The following is a 27,847-nucleotide window of genomic DNA, read 5'->3' as shown; positions in this document are numbered from 1 at the left end:
CAAGAAATCACAAAGACACAAGATGTACGTGGTTCCCCAAGTTGGGTACGTCCACGGGCGAGGAGAGAGAGGATTCACTAACCAACGTGAAGAAGAGATACAAAGAGCCGGCTATAATCCGTAACTCTAGAAAGGCCACAATATGAAAGCCCAAAAAGATAATTCCTAGAAGTCCCCCAAAAGCCCTATTTATAATAGGCTACAAAGACGGGAACAAGATAATTAACCAATGTGGGACTAAAGAATACAAGGCATTCCTAACAAAAATTGTACGACGCTGGACTAATAAAATAGTTGTTCTTCATTTCTTTTATCGGCAAATATTTGTTCTTCATTAAATAAATATATTTATGCGTTCATACCACATAAGCAGCATTTTCATGTGACTTAATGTGATTCCACTCACCAATTGAGCTATGAAGAGCATCTTGGATTAAAGATCTTCCAAATTTTGGTAATTGATTCTTTTCAAGTCCACTTGAAGTATCTTAATATTGAAGCATAACTCAATAAAACTTGATGATTTGGGAAGACATTCATTTTGAAGGATTATTTTTTAATTTCAATATATTTTTAGACAATTTAGAGTCTTTGAACTTGTATACATACACCTCGACTAATTCTTTAACAACCCTGAATAAGTAATGAAGGGACATGTGAGGATATAATAGGAAAGGGATATGGTAGAAAGGGAATATTATACAAGGGCGGTTCATAATAAAGTGCTTCTTTGGCAATATGAATATGGATGGATAATAATATTTCTGTAAATAATAACGGTAATGTTGTAATTACAAGCCGAATATGTAATGGCTAAGAGAGTTCAATGTTGTAATTACAAGCCGAATATGTAATGGCTAAGAGAGTTCAAAATAGTTTGAACATGGCTGGATATAAGTATCCCATGGATTTCATACTTTCCCCTTATCTGGTTCACAAACATTGGGTTTGGGGCGCGGTCGGATTGCTTATCTAGACGGATAAACAATCTACTTAACAAAAAGGTTATAGGAATCAATTTCATAGCCCACTAGTAGTAGCTTAAGGCACTCAAGATTCTCCGGACGAAGTTTCAGAGGTAATTAACTTAAGCGACAATAAATCGAGATTAGAACAGTTCACTTATATTGCGTATACTCATCCGTGTATAATTTATACTATCTAGTAAAAATATCCCAAGGATTGACGGACTTGTAACAGAGTTTCATGACATGGATAAAGTTATACTAATAATAATTCCACCTTGTCTAATAATTTGCGAGGATATGGACCAAAAGGGGTGGGGGTGGGGGTTTTGGCAATGACCCACGATAGATAAGACAGAATTACCAATTCAAAATAGCAAGATATGCATATCCCATACACTTGTATAAATAGACAAACTCGCGTATACACGGGTCCTCTCTCTAACCCCATTGATCCATCCAGGTATCTGGCGCCGGAGGGAGCGACACAAATATACAGAGAGAGAAAGCAATTGAAACTCCATCGTTGGGGAAAAATTGATAACAATTGTCGGATTTTGATATAGAAATAGTACATAGGAGTCTCCTCAATAATTAGACAGAGGGAGCGGGAAGGAAGGTCGTAATTAAGTTGGATGGTGGGGTGGTTTTCTGGGGAGGAGAAGGAGATTGAGAAAAGGAAGAATATAGGAGTAATTAATAGTAGTAGCAGCAGTAGTGATAAGGGAATGCGATTGGGGAAGTATGAGATCGGGAGGACACTTGGGGAAGGCAATTTCGGAAAAGTGAAGTACGCTAAGAACATCGATTCCGGACAGTCATTCGCTCTCAAAATCTTGGAGAAGACCACTATCACTCACCTCAACATCACCGATCAGGTAGGTCTCCTTCCTCCCTCCCTCCCTCCTCAGACCTTTCTTTTCTTTCATTTTTCATTTTTCCAACGAGAGTTCGCTATTGTGCTTGAATTTCAGAGTAATGAAATCCCCATTACAGTTTATTTTATCCAACTTTTTTTTTTAAATCGGCTTCTTCTACGCAAGGTGCCAACTGGGCAGGGGGTGTGATCCTCAATTGGGTTTCTTTCTTAGTTGATTAATGTGTTCTATATATCCATCCAGTTGTCTTATTCCACTCCCATCCTGTTTTTGAATCATGAAGATTACTTTATTACTAATAATGGAGAGGCAGGTTGTACAATATACAGTAATATGGAGTATTAAAGAGTACCAGATGAGATTTGTCGAAAAGTGGCAATCATCCTTCTTAATCAAAGACGTTTCACTTTTATTTTATTACCCTTCCAAAAGGGGGATCACCAAAAATAAATAAAAATAAAGTGTTGATCATCCTTTCTCTACCCCCACCCGAAAAAACAAATCGAGAGGAAAAAAAGTATGGGATTGACGGTGTGTTTTTTTTTCCTTCATGGCACTGAAAATTGCAGATAAAGAGGGAGATTGGCACCTTGAAGCTCCTCAAACATCCAAACGTCGTCAGATTACACGAGGTGCGTTTCAATTTAGTGTTTAATAGCAAATAATTGAACATATTTCTTTGTTTTTTTGTAAGGTAAATTTATTGAAACACCAAAACTAGGTACAAGATCACCCCCTGGGAAGCAAGTTAAGCAACAAAGAAACCAACACATTTGAACATATTTCTTGTTATGCATCCCGGAAAATTTACTTGTAAAAAACAAAAATGCCAATAAAAAGAGGATTTTGTTCGCTGTTGTTCTTTTACTCTACAGTTGGGATCTCAGCTGATTTCGTGGCATTGAAGTAGGGATCTTTTGTATTCTGAGCAGTATTTTTGGGGATTGGAGTGAAAGGACCCATTCCCTTAATTTTCTTAATTCTTTTCCTTAAAGGACTTGCAGTATGAGGTGGGAATAGGATCTGGCACATGTCAGATTATGATTTATTTTTCAAAGGAGAGTACTATATTCCCACCGCAACTAATCTAATTAAGCCCCGCCTATGTCAATCCAAACGCAATGCGGTAGTTAGAGCTACCAGCGAATTGAGCTGTTTGGGATCAATTCAAAGCTTGGCTCCACTCTTGAGGAGTAAATGAGTCGGGTTTAAATAGAATTTTTAGCTCGTTTAGCAAACGAACCAAACTTGAGAAGATAAAATCGACTCATTTATATAGACTTGTTTAGTACTCGCACCGTGCTCAAGTTCTCATCTATTAATCGAGCTCAAATATTTGGACTCAATTCAAGCTCGAACCCTTGGGAACTTAGTTCAGCTTGCACCTCTCCAAATAAATAGTAGGAGCACTAATAAGGAGTAATGTAAAATGAATGAGAGAGATCATATCGGGTGGGACCCCAAATGGTTGGTGCTGTGGGGGAATGAAAACAACTAACGTTCTCCTGCGAATATGAAGAGTCACCACTGACCAGAACATGGCGGGCCCAAATGAAATAACTACGAATAGCTCTGCTATACTAACTGGTAATCGCAGCTTCATCTCTACTGATTGGTTGGGGGTCCCTTAATATTTTGTCTCCTTTTTATGATTGGGGGAGGTGGGATAAGACTGACACCTACTTTACACTCTATTAAGAAAAACAAAAATTATTCCTTCCTAATCCTAATCAGCCATTGACATACATACAATACAATTACTTCCCCCAAACTAAACAAGGTAGAAACACGAAAATATCGAATATGCTATTGAATACGACTACTAATAAGTTTAACACACTTGCCAAATAACAGACCAAAATAACTTGGAAAATGATTTATTTATTGTTAAATAATAAGTGCTTTCAAGATTTATTAGTGACCGAGGACATTTTTATGATGGTGAAATCATGCGATTTAAGATGCTCTTCTTTTTATCATTGGGATAAGATTGACACCTACTTACACTCCTAAACGATTCCTTGCTAATCAGCCATTACCTCAGTCTCATCCCCCTATTTCTAATAAGTTTAACACACTTGTGAATACTAGACCTAAATAACTTGAAATTAGATTTAGTAAATAATACTCCTACTGTTTTTCAAGATTGACAGTGACCGAGGACATTTTGATGATGGTGAAACCATGCAATGTAAGATACGCTTGTGAATATTTTTTTCCCTGTTTTGAGATAATTAAGGGTGTCCGGGCCACTCCTTAGGGGATCAATCCCACCGACAGAGAACCCATTTAAAGCCAGAACAAAGCCCGGTGTGGATTGATTATAAGAGTTGATAGCACATAGAAGGGTTCGAACTGTTAAGTCTTAAGCTATGAGGCACCGACACCTCTAGAGATCGAAGTATCACAGTGTCGGACACGGCGGGGACACCTTGGGGACACGTACGGGACATGCCACGTGGCGTGTCCCATAATTTAATATAAATTTTTTAGGGAGACAAAGCGGGGGCCAAACTGTAATTTTTTTTAAAATTGGGGGGTCAAACTGTAATTTTAAAAAAAATTGGGACCAAATTGTAATTTTAAAAAAAAATTTGGGTGTCAAACTATAATTATATATACGTGGCATGTCCCCCGCAATGTCCGTGTCCCCATTTTTTTAGAATTCCCGTGTTGGTGTTCGTGTTGGTATCCGTGTCCGTGCATCATAGGTCTTAAGTCTTGACCACCAAGCAAACCCCTTGGGTTACGATGCACTTGAGCTTTGAGCCTTTATACCCTTTTTAGAATGCAAATTAAGTTGCTGCTTATGCAGTGGAGTCTCTTCATCCTCCTCAACTTTCAATTAATAAGTTCTGCTGAAAAGATTTGAATGTAAAATGTGAGGCCTCCTTCATGTATCTTGGAGATTTTCTTAAGCTCATACTGTAACCATGATTATATGTATTTTTCAGGTCCTAGGAAGCAAAACCAAGATCTACATGGTCCTAGAGTACGTGACTGGTGGTGAATTGTTTGACAGAATCGTAAGCCCAACTTTCTGCTTCTTCCTCTTCTTCTTCCTATATTTATGAGCTTCCAACTGTGATTCATTATTTAGCTTCTGCTCTGCTGGTCTTGTCAATTAATTATAGGCCTCCAAAGGCAAACTCTCAGAGGCTCAAGCAAGGAAGGTCTTCCAACAGTTAATTGACGGAGTTAGCTACTGTCACAACAAAGGCGTTTACCACCGCGATCTCAAGGTGTTAATCAATAATACTTCTACCACATTTTTTCTTCAAAACTCAGAGACTGACACGTATATGTACTTAGACACAGACATTGAATTACTTGTCAAACAAGTTCAACACGAATTTTGTTTATTGTCTTTTTGGAGAAGAAAACGCATGCATTTTTTCTTGTTATTGTACTGTTTTTCTTTCTCATTCTCCTTCAAATGTTTCATCCGCAATATGTACGCATAATGCAGCTAGAGAACGTCCTTGTTGATGCAAAAGGAAACATAAAGATATCAGACTTTGGCCTCAGTGCATTACCCCAACATTTTAGGGTATGTTACTGCTGAAAGAAGTCCACTCTTCTTCCTCTTCTTGTGCAACACATTATGGTTTTCAGATCCAACAGTTGGGCAACTCAAATGACTCTTTCCTGTATGTGTAAACATTAATTAGGATGACGGGTTACTGCATACAACCTGTGGAAGTCCCAACTACGTTGCCCCTGAGATCCTTGCTAATCGGGGTTATGATGGTGCCACCTCTGATACTTGGTCTTGTGGTGTCATCTTGTTTGTTATTCTCACCGGCTATCTACCCTTTGACGATCGAAATCTTGCGGTTCTATACCAGAAGGTAGAAAAGTTATAAAGAATCTGTCAGGTAATACTTACAGTTAATTTCAGACGTTTCAATCTTTCATCTTGTCAAATGGAATTTCAGATTTTCAAGGGAGATGCTCAAATGCCCAAGTGGCTATCCCCAGGAGCACAAGACCTAATAAAGAGGGTTCTTGATCCCAATCCTGCTACTCGGATAAAAATGGCTGAGATTAAAACACATGATTGGTTCAAGAAAGACTATAGTCCTGCTAATCCTGATGATGACGAAGAAAGTGTACGAACAGATGATGAAGCCTTGAGAAAGCATGAGGCTGAGGTATGAACTTATACATTTGAGACACTTCGTTTTTAATCCCTGTTAGTTAGGCCTAGGAGTATTGTTTTTCTGATTTTGTGCCAGAACTAACCGTGTGTACCCTCTATGAATATGGTGTAGCCAACCGAAGCAGAGCAAAAGGCAGAATCACCTACCCTTATCAATGCGTTTCAGCTGATTGGAATGTCATCGTGCCTAGATCTCTCTGGCTTCTTTGAGAAAGAGGTGCGAAACTGAATACTATCGTTGTGTATGGTTTTCATTACCCCTGAATGAAGTTCATGTATTTCCTCCAGGAAAGTTGATTCAAAATTTTGTCTTCTTAGGATGTTTCAGAAAGGAAGATCAGGTTTACATCCAACCATTCGCTAAAAGAATTGCTCGAGAGGATTGAGGACATTGTCACTCAGATGGGATTTCGGGTCCAGAAGAAAAAGGGAGGGGTTAGTTCTTCTGAAAGCTCTGGGTTTGCATATATCCATGCATTCTTTTCACCGGAACAATAATATGAATGCGTAATGTTAAGAAATAAGCTGTTTGTAAAAAAGATAATGCAGAAACAATGCAGTCTTTAGTGGGATTAAAAAAATTCCATGACAATTTTTATACATTAAGTTTCTGAGATCAGCTATCACTGGCGTCTATCTTTTCAGCTAAAGGTCATGCAAGAGAACAAAGGTCAAAAGAGCCCGGGTAGCCTTTCAGTTGCAACAGAAGTAAGCAAGTTTCACTTTTCAAACTGTCTGCGATACATTTCATGTACTTTGTGGCACAAAGATTCAAATAGTTGCACTGGATTTATAACCTTAAACTTGTTTTTTGAGTCTTGTAGCCTTTTCACCCGAGGATCATTCTTGTTCCACGTATTCATCACATTGTCTATAATTGTTGCAGGTGTTCGAGATAAGCCCATCCTTGTATGTAGTGGAATTAAGAAAATCATATGGAGATTCTACAGTTTATAGACAGGTTCCTCTCTCTCTCTCTCTCTCTCTCTCTCTCTCTCTCTCTCTCTCTCTCTCTCTCTCTCTCGGGGGTGTGTGTGTGTGTGTGGTGCTAAACACCGGCATGAAGGAATATTTCTAACCATATGTTCCTGTTCCTGATACGTGCAGTTGTGCAACAAGTTATCAAGTGAGTTGGGTGTCACACCAAGTCAAGGGCTGATGACCATGGAAGTTTGAGGATCAGAAATCGCTCGAGCTTGGAAACACCAATGGATGAGCCTTGTACAGATTGATAATATGTTAAAACCATAATGAGTCCCTGTAAATCTTCTTTGAATTCTTGTTTACACCCTTCTTCCAATTCTTTGTCGCACCTTAGGAGTATATCTACATGTTCTTAAATGTGCCGACACATTCCTTGTTCCTCACAGTCCCAGCCTTAGAGTCAAGCTACAACATAACCTATTGTCCACCTCAGCCATCAAATGTTTGGGTGCCAAAGCTGGAAGACATGCTCAAAAAATTGCATACAAGCTTGTGAGGAAGTTCAAGACATTCTTTTGTTGGTTCAAATTGTAAAGAAGGCAATTTTGCCAAATGCTTCTTTTTTCCTATAAGTGAAATCTTTCGAATGTAATATTTATGTTCGCAGTAGTACTTGTTGATGTAGGATGTAAAGAGACGAGTGGAAGGGTTGCTGTGAGGAAAGCATTTCCATATATACCACAATTGTTCATAGCAATGCACTTATAAGAAGGAATCTGGTATCCGTTCAACTTTCCCAAGGGTTTGTGCTATTTCAACTTGAATCATCGTGAGTAAAAGACGATATGATTAAATTGGTATCTGAACCAAGGGTTAGTGACTGAAGTGTTATAGCAAGTTCCAAGGCAACCAAAGAAACTGGAAATAGAGAAGTGGTAAAGAAAAGGGGACAAACTAAAAAAATAAATCCAGAGCAGCTTGAACTAAAGTTGGAGGGAGGACGTGCAACACCACAAGTCCTACGTGAATAATCCAATCCCAGCTACCTCAGTGATAAAAAAAAATTTGCTCATCCTGGATAGCTTAGTTAATGAGCTGAAAGATGACGTAAAAGTGCCGGCAGTTTTTTTTTCTCCGGTGTTAAAAGTGCAGGCATTTAAAAACCAGAGTGAGATTGAACTGATAGAGAATGAATATGTATCAGTCCTTATTGTTTGGGTGAATAAATGGTATACATCCCTTCATAAGATTTCTTGAGGGAGATTATTTCAGGTCCAAGCCATGGGAGCTGAGATGGGGGAGAGGCTATGTTTGGCAATTTTATTTCTTGGACTGCGTTTCCTCTCTCAGAAATGATCGCACCTCTTTCAGAAATGATCGCAAGGGCCTTTTCCCCATTTCAACCTTCATATCTAAAGGAACCTTTATGGACTTGTAAAGGAAAACAAGAAGTCGTCCTAACTGAATATCAATAAACCAAAACTATTACGTTCACGAAGTTGATATGAGAAAATTAGCCTGTATCAACATTCTCCTTTTGCATGTCAATATAAAACTCCTCAGAATGCATCAAAGTACATGGGCACCCGAATACACGAACCGGATCATATCATTCAAGAATGTAATCCCGGTGCACCACTGGTACTATTAGAAACCTATTACAATGTTCACTCAAATATTCAAGGTACAGACTTTCTAAAAAAAGGCTAGATTTATAATACCATGCAATGCAATCTCTAATTCTCTATACAGATCTGACCTTTCTTTTTCCACACAATTAGTTGAATCAATGTAAAAATCCGAGTGACTTCTCATATCATCACCACACAAGATACATAGTTCTACATTCGGTGGAGTTGAAATTATATACAATACGTATAATATTTACATGGGGCTTATGGCTGTTCTAACTCTTAAGTAACCCCCACCGCAGTAACTTCTGAACTTAGCTTTTACGATAGTATTTCAAAATGATTAACTTACTGCAAGGCTGTCTCCAAGCTCTTCTCCATATGTTTCAATGAAATCACTACTATCAGCCATTTGAAGCTTCTCATTTAACACCATCTTGTATTGATCATCTCTAACCTCTAAGTTGCGCATAAATACAACCTGCAGAGAAAATGACAGAAAGCAAGAGTTAAATCTGAGGAGGGTAGTTCCCAAATAAGAGGAATACAGCCCGAGCACGTGCATAACACAGAGAACAGGAGCACCACGCGAGGGTGCACGGTATAGCCGAACACGTGCCTTGGTTGGCAGGACCACAACAAGGGGCACGGTAGTATTGCCGAACACGTGGTAGATGTACACCCCTATGTACAATGGACAAATCCTAAGGGAACCGCCAATGTGGAAAGGCTGAGAAAACATTCTGGAACATTCTAGAAGAAGATACTATGTAAATAGGAGAGTATCCCGTGAGTGAATAAGGGATAAAATTTGAGTTTCCATGTGGGAGAGAATTCCATATGGGCTAGGTTTCCTAACGAGAAAGGAACCCTAGGCAAAAGAGTATGCTTGGGGAACAAGTGTGTCCACATCTATAAATAAGTGGTAACACCCATGAGTAAACGTAAACTGTGATTTACTGCCATATGCATTGATAGCTAGTGTTTTCATACAGTACACAATACTTAGGCATCAGAGGGCCTTCGCCAACAAGAGGCGGAGGTGCTTCTCATGGTGTTTCTTTTGTAGAGCTAGGGTTCCGGCGAAGGGCACGTGCAACTAATCTCGAAGAGCGTTAACCAACACTACACGGATTTTCTCCCTGTACAAAATCTTAGTGGCATGCCTCCATATCTGTTCGTATCAGCAATATTATACACGGTACGTTGCTATTTGTCTATACCTCTGCTTCATGCACGTTCTTCCACAGGAAGAAAATGGTATTAAACAGTAAAATCAAATTCAGTAAAGCCGGAGAAGAAACTGTTACGCTAAACAACTAGAATATAGCTGGAAAAACACGAGGGGAGACAGTAGACAATGTGAGGGAGAATATAAGTTGCAGACCGACTTCCAATGAATGAGACAACCATTTCAAAATGACTAACCGTTAAATTCACATGCAAGAGGAGATAATAAGTGGAAGAGAGTAACAATTTAACGCAAAGTGCAACACTTAATGCCTGCCACTTGGGACAAATTTAGCATAGTTCTAAGCATTTCTTAAAATTAATTAAAATCCAGGCCTACATTAATACGATACCACGATTGCAATCAGTAGCGTAATTTTTTCATGGTAGCTAGAAAGAAGAGGTAAACTGTAATCCACAATGCCATTAACATCACTAGCCTATTTACATGATAAAGAATGCCATATCATGAAATCTGTGTTTCAATGACAAGGCTATTTGCACTTTCTGGTAACATTAAAACAACCCGAAGTGGTATCTATAGTTTCAGATATCAAAGGTTCCAAAAAGAAAAAGGGATTAGCAAACATTTGAAGGGAAAATAAAAACAAAAAGAATTGGGGCAAGTTCTCTAGTCCGTCGCAGAAACTCAAAGGGCAGTGTAGCCCAAGACCACCAAAATTACTGCAGAACCTCGGGATAAGCGTATACTCGTAAAGTTGAGATTTTGCTACAAGACATGAGATTTCTGGGTTAAACAATAATAGCGATACAAGAAATATTGTCAAGGGAATCACTTGTGGCAAGGATTTTGGAATACAGCTTCTGACCTTAGGTCTTGGATTTAGTAACACAGTCAATGCCAAGATTCTCAAATAAGATTTCTGAGTTTAGGTTTTGAATTTAGTGTCCCCATAATAAGCTAAGACATTTACCTGTTTTTGAAACGTATCAAATTCATCTGAGCTCAAAGAACCATCACTGTTTGAATCAAGAAGTTGCATCATCTCCCGGGCATCTTCACCTTGGGCACCAAGCTCTTCCATCACTTCCGTAAGTTCTTCAAAGCTAATCTTACCATCTCCATTCTTGTCAAGAAGACAGAATACTCGATCTCTACGATGCGTTTCAATAAGCTTATGATTTATTGAAGGAATATCTTTTAGACGTACTGCTGCAAGTTCGGCTGCAGCCATCATAATCGCCTTGAGCCGCTTTGCCTGAGTATAAATATATAAACGAAATCATAGTCCTATTGTCTATCACCGGATAACCAAAATCTTAGTCCTATTGTCTACTAAAAATGCAGTGTCAAACAAGAGGCTTCATTTACAAGACAAAGGCAAGAAACTGCAGGCCTAAAATGAGACCTGCTTTCCATAGGACCGCCCAAACCCCTCCCACACAAAACGAAAGGAATAAAAAAGTAAAGAACAAAAACAAATAGATAAATTTTAGCTCATGCATGGTGTGAAAAGACTCAATTTCTCTTCTTCTATGATGTTTCAGAAGACAGTAAAAAAATTGAGATGATGAATATCATGCAGATGACATTCAAGCGTTGCTTTAATCTTTCACCCTCCTTTTTCCCTTTTTAGCTTCTCACAACGGGAATGTGAGTGTATTTTGAATATCAATTTTCCTGATACTAATAACTGAAACTTGATTAGTTTGATTGACTTGTAGTTCACCAAAGTTCATAAATCTTTGCCAAACTAAGATTTGAAAATTCAGTCTCAATCACCCGATGGAGGGCTTACCTCTTCTGGATCAGAAAGACCTCCCTTGTACAATGAATGAGATGCCACTCCACCAGCAGCCAACATATCCATCTCTGTTGTCCGAATTTGAATCTCCATCGGTGGTCTAGTCCTTCCATTGTCACTGACATCAACTGCCATGTGCAAACTCCTGTACCCATTTGCTTTTGGTTGGGCGATATAGTCTTTTGACCTGTTAGGCATCTCTTTCCACAAAGACCGGATAATATCACGTGTCATGTAGCATGCTTTCTCGCCCACATCAAACATATTTTCCCCAGAAGTTGGGTTCAATATCACTCTTAACCCTAATATATCATTTACATCTTCAGGCTTGCGGCCATCTTTCAACAGTTTCTTCATAGTGCTATAACGACTTTTATAGCGACCATTGACTAAGATACCATCTACCATGTCTGCCAGCAGAGGATCAGATTTCAAGGATTCAAGCAGATGGTCATTGTATATTTCTATTATGGGTTTACTTCCTGTTTGATGGCTTCGTAACCAAGTATCAAGATAAAAGTATGAATAAGGGAACAAGTGTCGAAATGAAAGGTCTTCCAGCTCCAGTGATAAAGAGTTGGTCCCAACAGCATGAGCTAGGGGAGCATGTATCATCATAACCTCCAGTGATAACACTTGTCGTTGATACCTTGGGAGGTAATCCAGATGTCTCATCGTGTCAAGCTTGAGAGCAAGGTCTAGAACCACAGCCCTGACATCATAGTACGTCAAGCAGAACTTCCTTAACGCAGCAGCACTATCATCATCCAAGACATCCACTTTTGATGGAATGCTCTTCACACGGTAACTCTCATGTAGCAGATGAGCAGTACCAGCACCTATCCTATTTCTTACTTCACGTATGGATATAGCACCTGCTTCCAGAACTTCTCTCAGTATACCAGCTGAAATAACCTCTGCGTCCATCTGTAGCCAATTAATGGTTCAATATGGACTTAGACAGCTGCTAGAAATACTCTCAATGACACCGTCACAAAATCAATACTAGGGACAAATTTGTTAATTTGGCCTATTCTGGAAACTTGACATATTCAAAATCTTCTCCTGACCTCTATCCCGCTATTCTGAAAACTTGACATATTCAAAATCTTCTCCTGACCTCTATCCCGCTATTCTGAAAACTTGACATATTCAAAATCTTTTCCTGACCTCTAATCTGAAAACTTGACCAATGGATAATTGATGCCCTGGTTGGGTCGTGAATGTGCGATGGCCTTATGTGAAGGGAAACGAAATATATATCTCTCCACAGTTCAAGTTATGTTCATTTTTACACTTTCGTTTTACTCCACAAATCTCTCCATAAATGCGTGCAATAACAAAAAGTATCCAAAAGTTTATTTTATACCTTAGAAAGAGCTACAGAAAATTGGGTTTCACAATTCCAAACTGGGCTTTCAGAGGCAGCAATAGTAGAGCAGATATAAGGAGGTGGGTATATACCTGGAGATCAGCCAGGAGGAGAGCGAGAGATAAGGCCCTGGAGAGAGGAGAGCGGCCATCGAGAGAGGGAGGGAGTGTTAGGAGAATAGGGATAGATAGCTTGAGAGACTTGAAGAGTATGTGGGAAGAGCTGGTGGAGAGCTCCTTGTTGGTGTTCATTAATCTCTCAGTCAGCTCATTGAATGCCCCAACTAGTTCCACCACCATCTTCCCTCCCGGCTGCTCCAGCGTTGCCCCCGCCGCCCTCAACATTCTGCTGATTCCACGGCGGCCTTGCTGCCTCCGCGGAATTGACCAGATTGATGATGATGGGGATGAATGGTGATGACTTCTTGTTGAAGCCCTCGTTTTGGAAAGTAATGAGTAGTGATGAATTGAAGAAGAAGAAGAAGAAGATGAGGGTAGCAGTGTTGAAGATAGAGCTGCTCCATCTCCCATTGTCTGAATTCCGAAAGAAGAAACGGACAGCACAGCAGATTATTATCACCATACTTTTTGGGTGAAAAGTAAACGAATTCACGCCGCAATAACTCTCTAACCACACACTTGCACGCAAAATTATACAAATTCTCTCATATTAAATGGGATTCACGCATCCAATTTGTATTCAATACGTGTGGATCTCATATTTGACATAAGAGAATTTGTGTGATTATGTGTATAAATGCGTGTGATAATAGCACTCTGAGTTACGTATTGTATCATGTATGGTTCAAAGAAGGCCACGTTGGCTTTTCTCTCTTTCTCATTTTTTCGGGTGGATCGTAGTAAAGTTTACTGCCAATTATTGAGTCCTTCCCGAGTACTATCATATGTGTGTGGTAATATGGGTTACTCATTTTTTTCAATTACTCATGACGTTGGCAGTGCCGCGTAGGTGCTCGTGAATGCTTCCCTTCCTGGGTGGCAACTAAAGGAAGCTCCTCCTACCAAGTACTGTATTTCAAGTGATGGCCAAATGTGAGCAAGAAAAATGAAGCTCAACAATTTCAAAGATTATAAAAGAAAAATGAAGCTCTTCTCCAGCTCCAATGTCGCCTTTTTAACCCTTTCAAGACTTGTTCTTCGGAGTAGACACTAAACAAATGGTTTTTTATTTATTTAATAAGCACATTTCATTGAAAAAACACGAACCAATGCAAAATTTAAAAGGGACATCCCCTAGTATGAAACAAATTGCCTCTACAAAAAACAAAACCCATTGCTTGGGTACAAGAAGAAACTACAGGCTATCCACATTGAAGAGACCTCCCCATTTGAATACCACTTCTTTACCAAATCTCTTATGCAAAGGCCCAAAGGAATGCTAGTTGTCATACCATAATTATATTGGATCAAAGGTTGCCGCATTACCCTAATGTGAAACACTTTTGGTTGGCCCTATTTTGGTGCCACATTTCCTCGGTGAAGAACAAAAGGGCCCTCTCCAAGAGCAGCAATAAGGCCCCGTTCCAGAACACCTTCTTAAAAAATAAGTACTTATTTCATATTTTCAAATTCAAAAATAATGTAAATGGAAAATAATTTTTTAATTTTTTTTGCACCGTATAAAAGATCTTAATGAGATCTATCAAACAAGATCCATATTAGTAGAAAAATTATTTGCGTAAACACATTATTTTTGAGCTTGAAATTGCTTTCTTAAAAAATAAGTACTTATATTGAGTTCAGGAACGGGGCCTAAGTTCACTGACTCAAAATTAACTACTACTTCATAAAATTGTTAGAACTGTATTACTTCTTTTAGGAAGCTACATACTTTCATTGGTAGTACTTCTTTCATCTCGAAAAGATTGTCTGTCTATAAAACAAGAACTTAAATAATACATTCTTTTCAAGAAAATTCAAACTATTTTTTGAGGCATTAAAAGAACTCATTGAACAATTTACCAAAACTTCCAATAAGGCCATGTTTTTTGCGGATTGGACATTTTTTTTGGGATGGGGATGGTAATATACTTTTGTTTTTTTGAGGCTAGTTTTAGTCCTTTGTAACACTACCAAATCAAATCAATTAGGCCGTGTTTCCACTAGGAAAAAAAAGGAAAAAATTTAGGTATTTTTTGCATTTCGTTCATACTTATTAATAAGTTTCAACATTCTACAATCTCGTTTACTTACAAAAAATTTGTCAAAAACTTATTTCTGAAATTTTTTTTACTCTCATACCCATCAACAATTTATTCAGTGGTGAAAATAATTTACATTTCTAACCAACTTATTAACCACCAGAAACAAGAAAACTGCTGCAACAACTTTTCAACAAAACAATGAATATGCGGGATATCAGGATCGCCACATGTCAAATAAAGGCTCGATGAGCAGCGTAACGCAGTGGACCGTAGGTAACGTGAACATTTCCGGCCACCTAAAACCCTATATGGAGTACAATCCATAAGCCCCTTTATCTCTCTCGCCTAACCGAGGCATTCGAAACCCTTTCTCTCTCCGAGTCATTGACGAGGTCTGCTCTACTATTCCATTTGAAGATCCTAATTACTTAGATCTCCTTCCTCAGTCATCATCTTCTGGAATTGGACTTTGTCGTGATGGCGGCGGCATCGAGAGGCCTCATTTCTCGCATCCGACTCCCCTCTCTCATCACTCCACCACCAATACCTTCACCCTACTATTCCCTCTTCAAAACTTTCAGCACTTGTTTATCTACAACAATCGATGAATGCGAAGCAGCAGCAGCACAGCCTCGAATCATCCAATCTCAACCTGGAGTGATGACCCCCAAGTCAAGGAGAACCGGACTCATCGCAGTCAAGTGTGGTATGACCGCACTTTGGGATAAATGGGGAGCTAGGGTTCCCATCACCGTTCTTTGGGTTGACGATAACATCGTATCTCAGGTCAAGACCCCTGAAAAAGAAGGAATCGTTGCACTCCAGGTCATCTCTCCCGCCTGCCTGCCTTTCTTTGTTTCCTTGATTGATCTGCTTTTATTGAACAAGATTGCTTTTTCTTGTTATTCGTATGGTTTGATGCTGTGTGTTTGTATATATATACATACATAGATTGGTTGCGGGCACAAGAAAGAAAAGCATTTGACGAAACCAGAAGTGGGTCATTTTAGAGCTCATGGTGTTCCAATGAAGAGGAAATTGAGGGAATTCCCCATCACCGAAGACGCCCTCCTTCCTGTTGGTTTTTCCATTAACGTCCGCCATTTTGTTCCAGGCCAGTATGTTGATGTCACTGGCATTACTAGAGGGAAAGGTTTTCAGGTCTATTAGTTTCTCTATTCCTTCGCCATCCTCAGCTATACTTTTGGCTATTTTCTTTCGTTCTGGCTACATTCTTTTGCTTGTTACAAGTTGTCTCTATTGAATGACTCACTTGTTAATGCAACAAGGAAGTCTACTGCTTGCGTTGCTATTAACTGTTTTGTGTATTATTTCCAGGGTGGGATGAAAAGACATGGAATGAAGGGAAATTCTGCATCTCACGGAGCATCATTATCCCATCGAGGTCTTGGTTCTACTGGTCAAGGGGGTGATCCTGGGAAGGTATGTATTGCCCTTCTTATGTTGATGAGCTTTCATTTGAAACTGAATCGTGTTGGTTGCCTATAGTTTTATTTATAGTACTAATTGGTTGCTTTGTGAGCAATTCAATGCAATTTGAGGCCAGTTACGAGATGCTGTTGTGAGTCTTGTGACACAATGTCGTTTTCTAAAAAATCTAAGATTATGCTACTTTACCCTAGTTGTAGTTTTTATCCTTTTCTTCTTGTTATGGAGATATTCTCAGTTGATGGGTATCTAGGAAATAAAATCGGCCCCCTGTACATGGGTGTTTGAGCAGATCCAATTGCGAACATAGCGCGCAACGGATTGAGAGCTTATTGTCGGCTCAACGACAGACAAAGGAATGTTAACATCTTCAGATTTATGGATCCACATGACTATCCCGCAGTTATAAAACTTCAAGAGTTGTGCTAGCTGCAAAGGACATTCTGAAATGCTAGGACTTAGTATCATGTACAATGGATTTACAGAAGATAAAAGTGTTTCTTGGCTACTATAAAACCTAGTTGATTATTTGGGTGCTAGACCAACCGCCCTTCTCTTGCGGTTTGGACACTCTTGCATTGGTACATGTTTGGAAATTAAAAGAAAGAACTTGATGTGATTGAAGGCAAGGACGGTTTACAAAAATATTGTCTGAGTTCAGCAAGGTTCATGTAGTATAAGCGCAAGATGAGAAGCGAAGATAGCTACCTGTAGAACCCAAACTTAGCTTAAAGTGTAGATAATCATCTCCAGTGTGGACCTTTTTTGTACAATAATACTTGCAATTTGGCAGCTTCTGTTGGCCTAACACGAGTACCACTAGGACCTGCGTAGAAGCACCCCAATCTGACCCCAGCCTGATCCCAATTTTAGCTCAACTTAATGATCTTGGCTTAGGCACAACTTCGTGCCCTCTTTTGTTGTTCAGCACCCTTTCTAATCTGATTCCTGATATTAAATATATGGTTATAAAGGTGTTGGGACATCATGTGACGATGCTCCTGGAGCATGTAATAATTTTCCCTCTCAATTTGGACTACACGTAGTTAGTAGAGCGCACCCGTCTGGTGGTCCTTCTCGCCCGTCCAACTAAACCTCAATGATAAGGATTTTGAATTGCTATTCTAGTTTGAAAGATTGGTCAAGTTTATTGTAAAATACAGGGTCTGCTTTTTTGTAGTTTGATCATAATTTCACTATTATGATTACCAAGTTTATGAGCTCCAACTAGAATTTACAATCTGTAAGCCAACCAAAATCTGAAGTTATTATCTGTGATCTATTTTATACTGTGGAATAGTAAAACTGACTTCTTTTTTACTTGACGTAATGAAGCTGCTATTTGGATGTTCCCAAGCCAAATTTTGCCTTGATAATGAAGTTGGTATACTATTGATGTTTAAACTCATCCACCAAGTAACTCATTAAAAACTCGGTCGGGGAGAGAGACTTTTATGACCCTGTGGCTAGAAAAAGCCACAAAAGTTATACCCTTTTGGTTAGTATTATGACAGCAAATACAGAGGTATATGTTTGGTTTGGCTTCCGTTGCATATTGCCTGCTCCCATGGACCAATTTTCGGCCGAAGGCTGGTCTTGACGGAACACATTAAGCCCAAATCATAGTTGTGGATGGGTTTCAGTTGCTTGGTTCATTCCGCTGAAGCTTCAGCTCTGTTTTGCATACACCGAGTACTTAAATTGTGAACTCATAGGAAGTTTGCATATGTGCATTAGAGACCTTTTGTTTGATTCCTGTTCTCTAACTTGGTCATTAGGTAAAACTCATTTTAGTTAATAAAGGATCTTGGCAGTGTACCATTACCATTCTGTAACAGGTTAATGAACTTGGGGTTTGTTCAGAACCTTGTACTTCAAACTTTTGTTTACAATTTGCTAAGTTTGTTCAGACTTTTTCTCTGTAAACTCTGGTTTTAATGTGGATTTATGTAATGACTTGCATTCGTTATTGTTTTTTTTGTACAGGTACATAAAGGCAAAAAGATGCCTGGGCGCATGGGTGGGAAGCAACGGACAGTTAAGAATGTTTGGGTTTACAAAATAGACCCGGCGAGGAACTTGATGTGGGTGAAGGGCCAAGTATGGTTTTATTCCTTTTTAATCTCCCTGACGTGTGAGTGCTTTTAATCAAAACGCAAAAGAGATGTAATCTGCCTGTGTGAACTTTTCATATGACATATAAGCCTCGCCTTGAATCTGCCTTCTTCTTGGGTGCCTAGATTTCTATTACCACCTTCCATGTGGGTCTAATCATTTCCTCATCACATGCATGTTAATTGCTCTGTGATCGACATTGCCGTACAATCTCAAAGCCTTCCCTCATTTTACTTTCCGTTTTTAGCTTTCTACCTTTTCCTAGTTGATTTCTTTTCTATTGTATCCTTGCTTGTGACACCACTCATTCATCTCAATGCCCTCTGTTCGGCAACTTTCATTTCCAATAAATATTTTTTAGAAACATGTACAATAGCGTATCTGATGGTGGTCGTATAAATTTCTATTGAGCTTATACGTTAAGGTTTAATCTCATATGTTTGGCATAAAATGCGATATAGTTCTCCAAGTAAGTTGGCAACTTAGCAACTTCCTACTCTTCTCTTTTAAAGATTCAATTGATGGATGGTGACTAACCAATGCAGGTACTCTATACAAAGTAAAGGTATTAATCGATAAAGATATGACAGAACCGATGCATAGATTATTCAAATCCATAGAAGTCTTTGCATGCCTGCAATTTCTTTGTGTAATTTGTAGTACTCTTTTTGCTTATTCCTAATAGTGATAAAACTGGGGAGGCAGCAACCTGAATCTATCTGTGTATGTTTACGGAGAAGCTATTCTTTCGCAGGTTCCAGGAGCTGAGGGGAACTTTGTGTTTATTAAAGATGCTGTTTACAAAAAACCAGCTACTTCGCTGCTTCCATTTCCCACATATTTTGCCCAAGAAGATGAGGACGAAGCAGAGTTGGAACCTCTAGTTGCTGACCTTGGGGATGTAGATCCATTTATGGCAGCAAACTAATCGCAATTGGTTTTTGGAGTCCCCCAAAAGTTGGTTTCCCTTGTTAGGTCGACCTACCTTCCCTTCTCATATTAATATTTTCTTTTATTTTGGTGAATACAGGTAGAATGGTGAGTTCGTGATTGGTTAAACCAATGAGTCAAGTTGTTTTGGTTTTAAGTTGTGGTAAGCTAAGGACTGCAAGTGCAGGGAATGTGATCCGATCATTGAGTCATATTTGGCTTCCAGAATTGCAAAATACTAAACATGTCCTTTTCAATAATGTTGGAATTCTTGTTTTAAAGAGAAGCAAAAAGTTAGAATTGGTGGTGTTTTAGTGACTTTCACTGGCAGAATTTTAGATTCGTCTGTTTTAAGATGTTAATGCTTGTTTTTTTGTGAGGGGGGAAAGGAAAACTCCCTCGTACCTGATGGATTCACTTGGTGGAAAGCTTTTTAGATGCCGTGCTTGTTTTTGGGTGAGCTAGGAAGGAAAAACTCCCACCTACCTGATGGATTCCCAAGGTGGGAAATTTTCTTGCGGTTATGCTTGTTTTTGTGAGGAGGAATGGAAGAAGACTCCCACAGACCTAATTGATTCCTTTTTCGTTTTTGGAACTGAGTTTTATTGGAAGCGAACGAAACAGACTATACTCCAATACACAAACCCACCGTGAAGGATTTCTTTGGATTTTGGATATTGGTGATTTTGTGACAATGCTTTTGTTTGTTTTTGTTTGGCACTTCGTTTGTTGATTTGATGGCTAGAAATTTGTACTGTTGGATAATGTTTTGAAGTGGTTAGAACCATGGAAGCAATGAGATTGATCTCTTGATTCCATTACCTTCAAAGATTTGCTCGATGGTACGAAGTTTACTTTCAATTGTTGGTTACTACCCAGTTTTGTACAGCAATTGGTCTCTTATTTTCCTTCAATGGAGGAGCACATTTGGAGGAGTGTTTGAATGCATAACTATTGTAGCTAGTGAAAATTGCAGCATAAGAAAAGTCTAAGTTCTGTTCAAGAATGTAAAATATAGCCAACAAATTAGTATCCTAACATATAAACATCCACCCCCGTGAGAAATTGATGTCAATTTGTGTGATGTTTGTTCGTAGAAAGAACGAGATGGTAACTTATTTGTGTGCATGTTTATCGTTTCTTTTATGAAAGAAAAAGAGGTTATCAATAAGTGTTTTCTCACATAAAAATGGATGAGATTGGACACTGTGATCACCAATCAGAAGAAATTAGAAGATAACATTGAAGAAGCACAAAACCAACAAAGACAGAAAGTGTGAAAAAAAAGTAGGTGAATTAATGTGACATTTATTTCGTGCTCACACCTTCAAGTACAAACCCTAAAAATTTCGGATTATTTGGCAAAGGTAAACTAAGTCAAACAAATCTCCAAATTCCATCTGCTGTCTCCTTGTTTCAGTTTTCAGCAAATAGAGTCTATCTTTGAAAATTCGTCAAAAAATGAATTCTCAATATATTTGAGTGATTCCAAAGCCTAAATGACCCTAACATCTTGTAGTTTGAAACCCACAAGAACCCATAATCATGCACCCAATTTAAAAACGCCGAACTTGAGTGAAAATGCGACTTTTCATACTGTTCAAAAACTCTAAACTCACAATTCTATTTTGTTTCCAACTCATGATCAACACATACATACATATATCGTATAGAACAAGTTAGGATTTGCTTAAAATAGGGAAAAACACTGGGTCAATTTGTAAATGCCGGCCGAGATGTTTGTACCGGAGATTTCAGGCCGAAATTTTGCAAAGCTGGGTCAGTTTGTAATTACATCCAAATTAAGTCCTGAAACCGTGTTTTTACCTCAATCTAGGTCTATCACTATATCTTAAAGGTTGTAAATATCGTTCCGTACCGGTACCGGCCGGTATGAACCAGATTGACAAGTAAACGGTACCCTGGCCATCCAATACCATCCCGGCCCCAATACCAGCCCTTACCGGTCAGTACCACCTATCTCAAAAAATACAGAACGAGACGACCTTCTCGGTAATTCCAGCCGAAATTTTGCAGATGTGGGCAAATCTGTAATAGCATCCAAATTAAGTCCTAAAATGATATTTTTGCCTCAACTCCCTCAACCTAAAAGCCCTAATCGCAAACTCACGCTTCCCAAACAGTCAATCACTACCAAATCCCAATCGACTTCGAGACGTCGAGTTCTTCCCCAGCTTGTCGACGTTGAGTTCTTACCCGGCGACGACAGTCGACAGGTACGTCTCTCTCTCTCTCTCTCTCTCTCTCTCTCTCTCTCTCTCTCTCTCTCTCATAGCTCCGTTTCCCTCTCTGTATCTGTGAATGTGTGAGAAAAAGGTGCTACGTTTGTCTCTGTTTTGTTATCATGTTATGCTCTTTTTCTTGTTAATTTTAAGTCAATTATGTGGATTTTTTCGTCTTAATATATGTATTTTATGATGAATTGCATGGTATGAGATTTTTTTTTTGAGTTATAATTATATATAATATATATAACTAGAGTTTGCCTTCAGACACGGCGCAACACGTTTTGAACACAACTAAAATGAATTGCAAAACTATTGACCACCCTCGCCAACAAAACTGATTTAGTATACGGGAATATTTTTTCTTGAATTAGGATCAAACAGAATTTTTTCTTACCCTTTTGTTTAGTTAAAAAAAAAACACACACACACACCAAAAAAATAAATTGAAATTGATCAACCAATATACAAAAAAATTTCTTACTCTTTTGTTTAGTTTACGATTTGCCTTACACTAATTTAGAGAGTTGGGATAGGAAAAGTTAGAGAAGATTTCGCCTTACTTCGGAGAGAGAGAGTGCTAAGGTTTCAAAATTTTTAATGCTTTCTATCTTTCCATAACAAAAGAGAGTTGGAATAGGAAATGTTAGAGAAAATTGAAAATAAGATTTTCCAGCCCTAGACTCTTCTCAGCCGTAGGATTTATGAGGGATAAGTTTCGGCCGTTTGACTTATGTACATATGATTCAATATTGAACTGTTTTATTATATAGATTATTATATATATTGTAGTTGCGGTAAGTCCGAAATGGTATTCAAAATCTTGCTCTATCTAAAACCTAAAAGGAGAATGACTCTGAACGATTCAATGAAGTCATGACTCACGAACGCCTACAGACTACAGAGTCTCTCTCTCTCTCTCTCTCTCTCTCTCTCTCTCTCTCTCTCTCTCTCTCTCTCTCTCTCTCTCTCTGTTTGCTGTTCTTCAAGCTTCTGATTCACCCACCAGCAGTGAATCGATTGAACGCAGCTGCAGTTGTAACCATTGTTTCAGCTGCTGTCTGTTCTCAAATAGGTTTCTTGGAACTTTTTCTTGTTAGTTTGAAGTCAATTATGTGGATTGCGTTGTCTTATGAATATTTCTTTCATGATGAATTGCATGGTATGGAGAATTTTTTGAGTTATATATAATTGTAGCTGTGGTAAATCCGAAACAATACTTGGTATTTGACCACCAGTAAAAAAACCGGTATCCTGGCCAGTACGGTATTTAGAACCTTGAGTTGAACGATAGTTAAGGGCCATAAAAATCTGTGGGCTTAGCATTGTTTTTTTTTTTTCTCGTCACACCAACTTTGAAACCCAACCCTAACCAGTGAGTTCTCTCTCTCTCTCTCTCTCCAGGTCTTCGAATGGCTGAAGCAGCTGAAAGAAAGCCAGTGATCGGGTTTTCGTGGGAACCAAAGCTCCCTCTGCTCCCATCTGTGATAAAAAATGGATCTGCTAAATCTCAACCTTTGCCCCCCGAAACTGTTGCGGTGTATAGGCCTAGTACAGAGCTTGTTGATGGCATGTTCCTTCCTCCTAATGACCCTAAAAAGTTGAACAAATTAATGAGGAAGCAAGTCAAAGATACAGCTGGAAAGAATTGGTAATTCCTTGCTTATTGAGATCGTCCTACTCTTGACCTTCTCCTTCCTTCCTTTTAATTATTGGTTTTTGTGTTATTTTTTGTAATTTAGGTTTGACATGCCTGCCCCAACTATCACCCCGGAGTTAAAAAAAGATATGCAACTACTAAAGGTGCACTCTCATTGTTTATGTTGCGGCCTAATGATGTTGTTTTTACTTCTACAAACTACTATCTGATGACTGCACTAACACCCTCTCTCTTACAGTTTTAAGTTGTTTTCGGGTTCAGATGATATCAATTTACTGCAATTCTACAATGATAATCAAATGGGCATCCGTTTAGGCCATTAGGATTCATCATGCCATCGTATGGATTTCAGCTGCACCTGCTAGGTGATCGCTTACTCCAATATCATAATTAGAAATCAAGATTCCATGGCAGAGAGAGAGAGAGAGATCCAATCTTTACCCGCTTTAGCATCTTGCAATTATACCCTGCCTAAGCTGAGTTAGGATGCTTGCGAATCTCGCCGGTAGTGCATTATGTGTGTGGTGGTGATTCTGATCTGGGACCTCGTCTGAGCCTCTAGTTTGGGGTATGTGATTTGCCTTACTCCGTTGCCTGACCTGAACATGTAGCACCCACCATTAGTGCCCAAAGCGGTTGGAGTCAACCGGCAAGGCACTTCTTCGATGGTTAAGTGTGAAGTTGCAGGAAGAGAGCAAAGTACAAAGCGATTAGGGTTAGAAGGAACGGTGTACCCATTATGGTTGATCTGCTTCCTTTATACTCCCTCCGTCCCATTTAACGGTCCCTCGTTCCATTCTAACCGGATAAAAAGTGAGTTATATCTTTAAATTGGTAATAAATTTATATCAATATGCAATATGGATCTTGTTTGATAGAGTTCAATTAGTTCTATTCGACAATGTTTTCAAAATCACCCAAAACATTATATATTACGAGATATATCATATAAGCAATTGAAAAGCGGCACAAACTTCCAAAAAGGACTATTAAATGGGGACGGAGGGAGTACCTGATCTCAAACACTTGCTCTCCAAGTATGTGCATGTCCAGCATGCTCGGTAACTGCTTCGGCTGACGTCATAATTGAGGTATTTGATCAGGCAGTTACAGCTCACGTGTGTTAGTTATCCGAATTTGCATGTGCCTAGCTCAGGCTATAACCGCGTCGGCTGACGTCAGATATGGTGTATGATGCCAGTCTGTTGGGTGCACATGGGTTAGCTGGAATCCGTGAGTCACGTAGGTCGTTACGGTCAGACCCGATAAGGCGTACTCTCTGAGTTGCATGGTTCAGATCAAAATGTTTGGATCCCATTTACTGTCGTACAGTGATAGAGCCCTTTAAGTCTGTGACCGTTGGACCCATACGGTGATTCTGTCTGGTCCATCCTCTTAGGCCCAATTAGCCTGGCCTGGGTGTCGAGCCACCTATCCTAACCGAGCTGCACTTATTTGGCCCACTACAGTATGCACTCTGGAACATGGCACATTTTTTTCCCATGGCATGGTATTTGCCAAAGTGTTCCAACACTTTCCTTAGTGTTTTACTTTTGCCTATTAGGATGTAATGGAATGTCATAGGATTACATTCAGGAAGAGTCAAACTTCAACTAGAGAAGATCTAAACCAATAGGCCAAAACATATTTCTAGCTCAACTTACATGGGAAACATGCATAAGATTTTCTCTTTACATATTCAATGTGGATAGATGAGCTTAAAAAGAAGGTAGACATGCACAGCATGTTTCGTTAACCATCTAATTATTTGTAAAAGAGCTTGAGTAAGAAAGCAATGTTTCATAATCTAAACCTCTATGAAGCGCTACATGTTTTATAGTGTAGTCTACCCTATTAATTCCATTCGGCATATAAAGCAAGCCAATATAATACTAAATAGTTGGCTTCATTCTTAGAATTACCTTTCTTGCTCACAAGGTGAACTACTGCAAGTATAGCATGTCATTTTCCTGTAATAGGCAGTCCCTGTTCCAAATGACACTGCTTGCACACTGCTGAAATTCTCAGTAATCATCTTTGGACCGACTTTCACATTTTAAAGCAACTTGAGCAGGTCTCATAATTTACTAAGTCATTTTTCCCTTTTCGGTTGTTGAGACATGATAAGTAAACTACCTGTATAAGAATAATTTGGCTGGATTTGATCAAGGTTACATTTGTACTGTATAGGGATTTGGATTGTTCCTGATTTTGCCTTCCGAATATGGTCATGTTACCATTTGTTTCAGTTGGATTGACGGTTTACATTGGTTACAGTTGAGGAGTGTACTTGATCCGAAGAGGCACTACAAGAAGGGTGATTCAAAATCAAAAACTCTTCCCAAGTATTTCCAGGCAAGTTCTTGGTATTGCAAACGAGCAATGAGCATCTGTCTACTTTGCCATTTGTATTCCTTTCCGATGCCTTAGATCAATCTGGTTAAGTGGTGTAATATTTGGCATTTTCACAATTAATAAGGTGGGCACGGTCATAGAGTCAGCGTCAGACTTCTACACCGGTAGACTTATAAAGAAGGAGAGGAAAGCTACCCTTGCTGATGAGCTACTTTCTGATCAAACCCTCGGGCAGTACAGGTGAGGCAGCATAACTGACATTTCGTTTTTCCTTTTATTTTCATGCTGGTACTGGATGGCGTGTCCGGTATGTTTGAAGGAAATGAAGAAATGCATGATTAACTTCAAATGTATATCTGTGCCGAAACTGGAAACTGCGACTGCAAGTTTCTTAGAACGACGTGCTTGATCATGGAGAGGCTATGTATAATTAATGACTAAAAACACCTCCTAGAAGTTTTGGCTGATTAGGTTTTTTGATTAGGCTTTTTTTCCCCCTAAGCTAGGCAAAAGCCAAAGCAAACAACAAGGGAATGGCTGATTGGGCTTCATTTTGTTGATCCACCTTTTGCAGGAAGCGCAAGGTTCGAGAGATTAATGAGCAAAACCGTCCTGCTGGGGTTGATAAATGGAAGGTAAGAGGTAAGCAGTCCTGGAAACGAGCTAAGCAAAGAAGACACTGATGGTTTCAATAGGCATCCCACGGAATGTTATTCCCCAACTAAGAAGTTCAAGTTTTGTGCTGGCTGAGACCAATGGAAGATGTTAGCAGTTTTGGTGTTGTGCTTTAGTGAAATGAGAGGCAGATCAACCTTGACTGTTTGTTTTCATCTTGGATTAAATTATTCTTAACATGTCATGAATTAGCGTACTTTGCTATATACATCATAGTTTTTTACGTTCTAATTCGAGTCATTAAATATGTGGAACAGTGATATGGTCTTAACTGTTTATGATAAAGATTCTTGTCGTTAATGATGTAATGTCACTTCCAGCTAGAGTAAGGATTGACATGCTTCATCGTATGTAATAATAACAGTGGCAGAACATAGAAGCCCATACTCCAATTGCGTGTAATGTACGGCTTTCTGCAGCTCAATCCACATTGTACTCCTTGTTCCAGGGAGCTGGGAACCGGTGCAGGACATGGTTTGTTTTAATACCCAAGGCCTCGTTTAATAATAGTGATAGATGAATGAGATTCGTAAGGAGATGAAATTAGGATTGTGATTGGTAATGAGAAGGGATTGATAATGAGTATGTTTATTTGAGACGAGATTAGATGATGTGATTATTAATATCATGTTTGTTTGAGATGGGATTAGATGATGAGATTGAATTGATAGAAGAAATTAATAATGAGAATGGATTGGTAATGAGAATAGATTGAGATTGGATTACGAATACCAAGTCCCAAGGGGTATTGCTAATACCCCTACGGGCCGAATTGTTCATCTCATGGGACTACCAATTCGGACCAATTTTGGAAACCAAACAAAATATTATTAATACCATTACCTTAGCAATTCAATCCCAACCTTCAATCCATTTATCAAGCGGGGCATAGTTCATCAACAATTTCATTAATTGGCAAGAGTCCCAGAAAATCAAACGCTACTACAACAAATATAGCTTTTAACAGCGTGATTTTATAGCATTCTTTCGTAAATGCTACTGTAGGGTGGCATTAATAGCGTTCTTACATTTTGAATGACACGGAGAGAAGCAGAAGTGCATCAATAGCGTTTCATTAATCCTATCATGGCATTCCACCAAAATTTGGGCGCCTAAGAGCAAGTTTACCAGTGTAAAAGTAAACTACATTGTGAACAGTTCTCAATTCTATTTTAGCTATCAACTTTTTCTTTCATAACTACGCCAATACAATCTATTTTACCTATCATCTATTAAAATATTTTTCTTTTTCTTTTTCTTTTTTCCAATATTACAAATAAAAAGAGGAGAAAGGAGAAAGGAGGAAGGAGAGAGAAAAGAAACAA

General features: G+C 38.9%; 4 protein-coding genes across 6 annotated transcripts; 3 read left to right on the top strand and 1 right to left on the bottom strand.

Moving 5' to 3' along the window:
* The first annotated feature begins 1,348 nt into the window (after window positions 1-1,348).
* Window positions 1,349-7,717, top strand: LOC131322667 (CBL-interacting serine/threonine-protein kinase 1-like). 3 transcript variants are annotated; one of them, XM_058354074.1, is made up of 12 exons: window positions 1,349-1,843; window positions 2,413-2,475; window positions 4,798-4,869; window positions 4,978-5,085; window positions 5,313-5,393; window positions 5,515-5,694; window positions 5,782-5,997; window positions 6,118-6,222; window positions 6,324-6,440; window positions 6,651-6,713; window positions 6,892-6,966; window positions 7,113-7,717. In XM_058354074.1, the coding sequence occupies exons 1-12, from the start codon at window positions 1,601-1,603 to the stop codon at window positions 7,179-7,181; spliced, it is 1,392 nt and encodes a 463-aa protein (XP_058210057.1). In that variant the 5' UTR covers window positions 1,349-1,600; the 3' UTR covers window positions 7,182-7,717. The 3 variants fall into 3 exon arrangements, 2 of the variants coding, with proteins under 2 accessions (XP_058210057.1, XP_058210058.1); XR_009198914.1 differs by lacking the exons at window positions 6,892-6,966; window positions 7,113-7,717 and having other exon boundaries at window positions 6,334-6,440; window positions 6,651-6,719; XM_058354075.1 differs by lacking the exons at window positions 6,651-6,713; window positions 6,892-6,966; window positions 7,113-7,717 and having other exon boundaries at window positions 6,294-6,363.
* A 993-nt stretch (window positions 7,718-8,710) lies between these two features.
* LOC131322607 (probable GTP diphosphokinase CRSH, chloroplastic) lies at window positions 8,711-13,654 on the bottom strand. Its single transcript, XM_058353982.1, has 4 exons — window positions 13,021-13,654; window positions 11,551-12,483; window positions 10,726-11,010; window positions 8,711-9,041 (listed from the first exon to the last, which is right to left on the bottom strand). Exons 1-4 carry the CDS (start codon window positions 13,456-13,458, stop codon window positions 8,904-8,906), a joined length of 1,794 nt encoding a protein of 597 aa, XP_058209965.1. The 5' UTR covers window positions 13,459-13,654; the 3' UTR covers window positions 8,711-8,903.
* Window positions 13,655-15,351: 1,697 nt separating this feature from the next.
* LOC131322730 (large ribosomal subunit protein uL3m) lies at window positions 15,352-19,886 on the top strand. Its single transcript, XM_058354151.1, has 5 exons — window positions 15,352-15,917; window positions 16,044-16,253; window positions 16,431-16,535; window positions 18,528-18,641; window positions 19,411-19,886. The coding sequence occupies exons 1-5, from the start codon at window positions 15,570-15,572 to the stop codon at window positions 19,582-19,584; spliced, it is 951 nt and encodes a 316-aa protein (XP_058210134.1). The 5' UTR covers window positions 15,352-15,569; the 3' UTR covers window positions 19,585-19,886.
* Window positions 19,887-21,683: 1,797 nt separating this feature from the next.
* On the top strand, window positions 21,684-26,822 carry LOC131323151 (rRNA-processing protein fcf2-like). The gene is made up of 6 exons (XM_058354814.1): window positions 21,684-21,823; window positions 23,237-23,483; window positions 23,575-23,635; window positions 25,770-25,847; window positions 25,972-26,087; window positions 26,422-26,822. Exons 2-6 carry the CDS (start codon window positions 23,245-23,247, stop codon window positions 26,528-26,530), a joined length of 603 nt encoding a protein of 200 aa, XP_058210797.1. The 5' UTR covers window positions 21,684-21,823; window positions 23,237-23,244; the 3' UTR covers window positions 26,531-26,822.
* The last annotated feature ends 1,025 nt before the right edge of the window (window positions 26,823-27,847 follow it).

The sequence above is a fragment of the Rhododendron vialii genome, chromosome 4a (assembly GCF_030253575.1).
Source record: "Rhododendron vialii isolate Sample 1 chromosome 4a, ASM3025357v1".
Classification (NCBI taxonomy): domain Eukaryota; kingdom Viridiplantae; phylum Streptophyta; class Magnoliopsida; order Ericales; family Ericaceae; genus Rhododendron; species Rhododendron vialii.
This window is presented reverse-complemented; position numbering and strand designations above follow the sequence as displayed.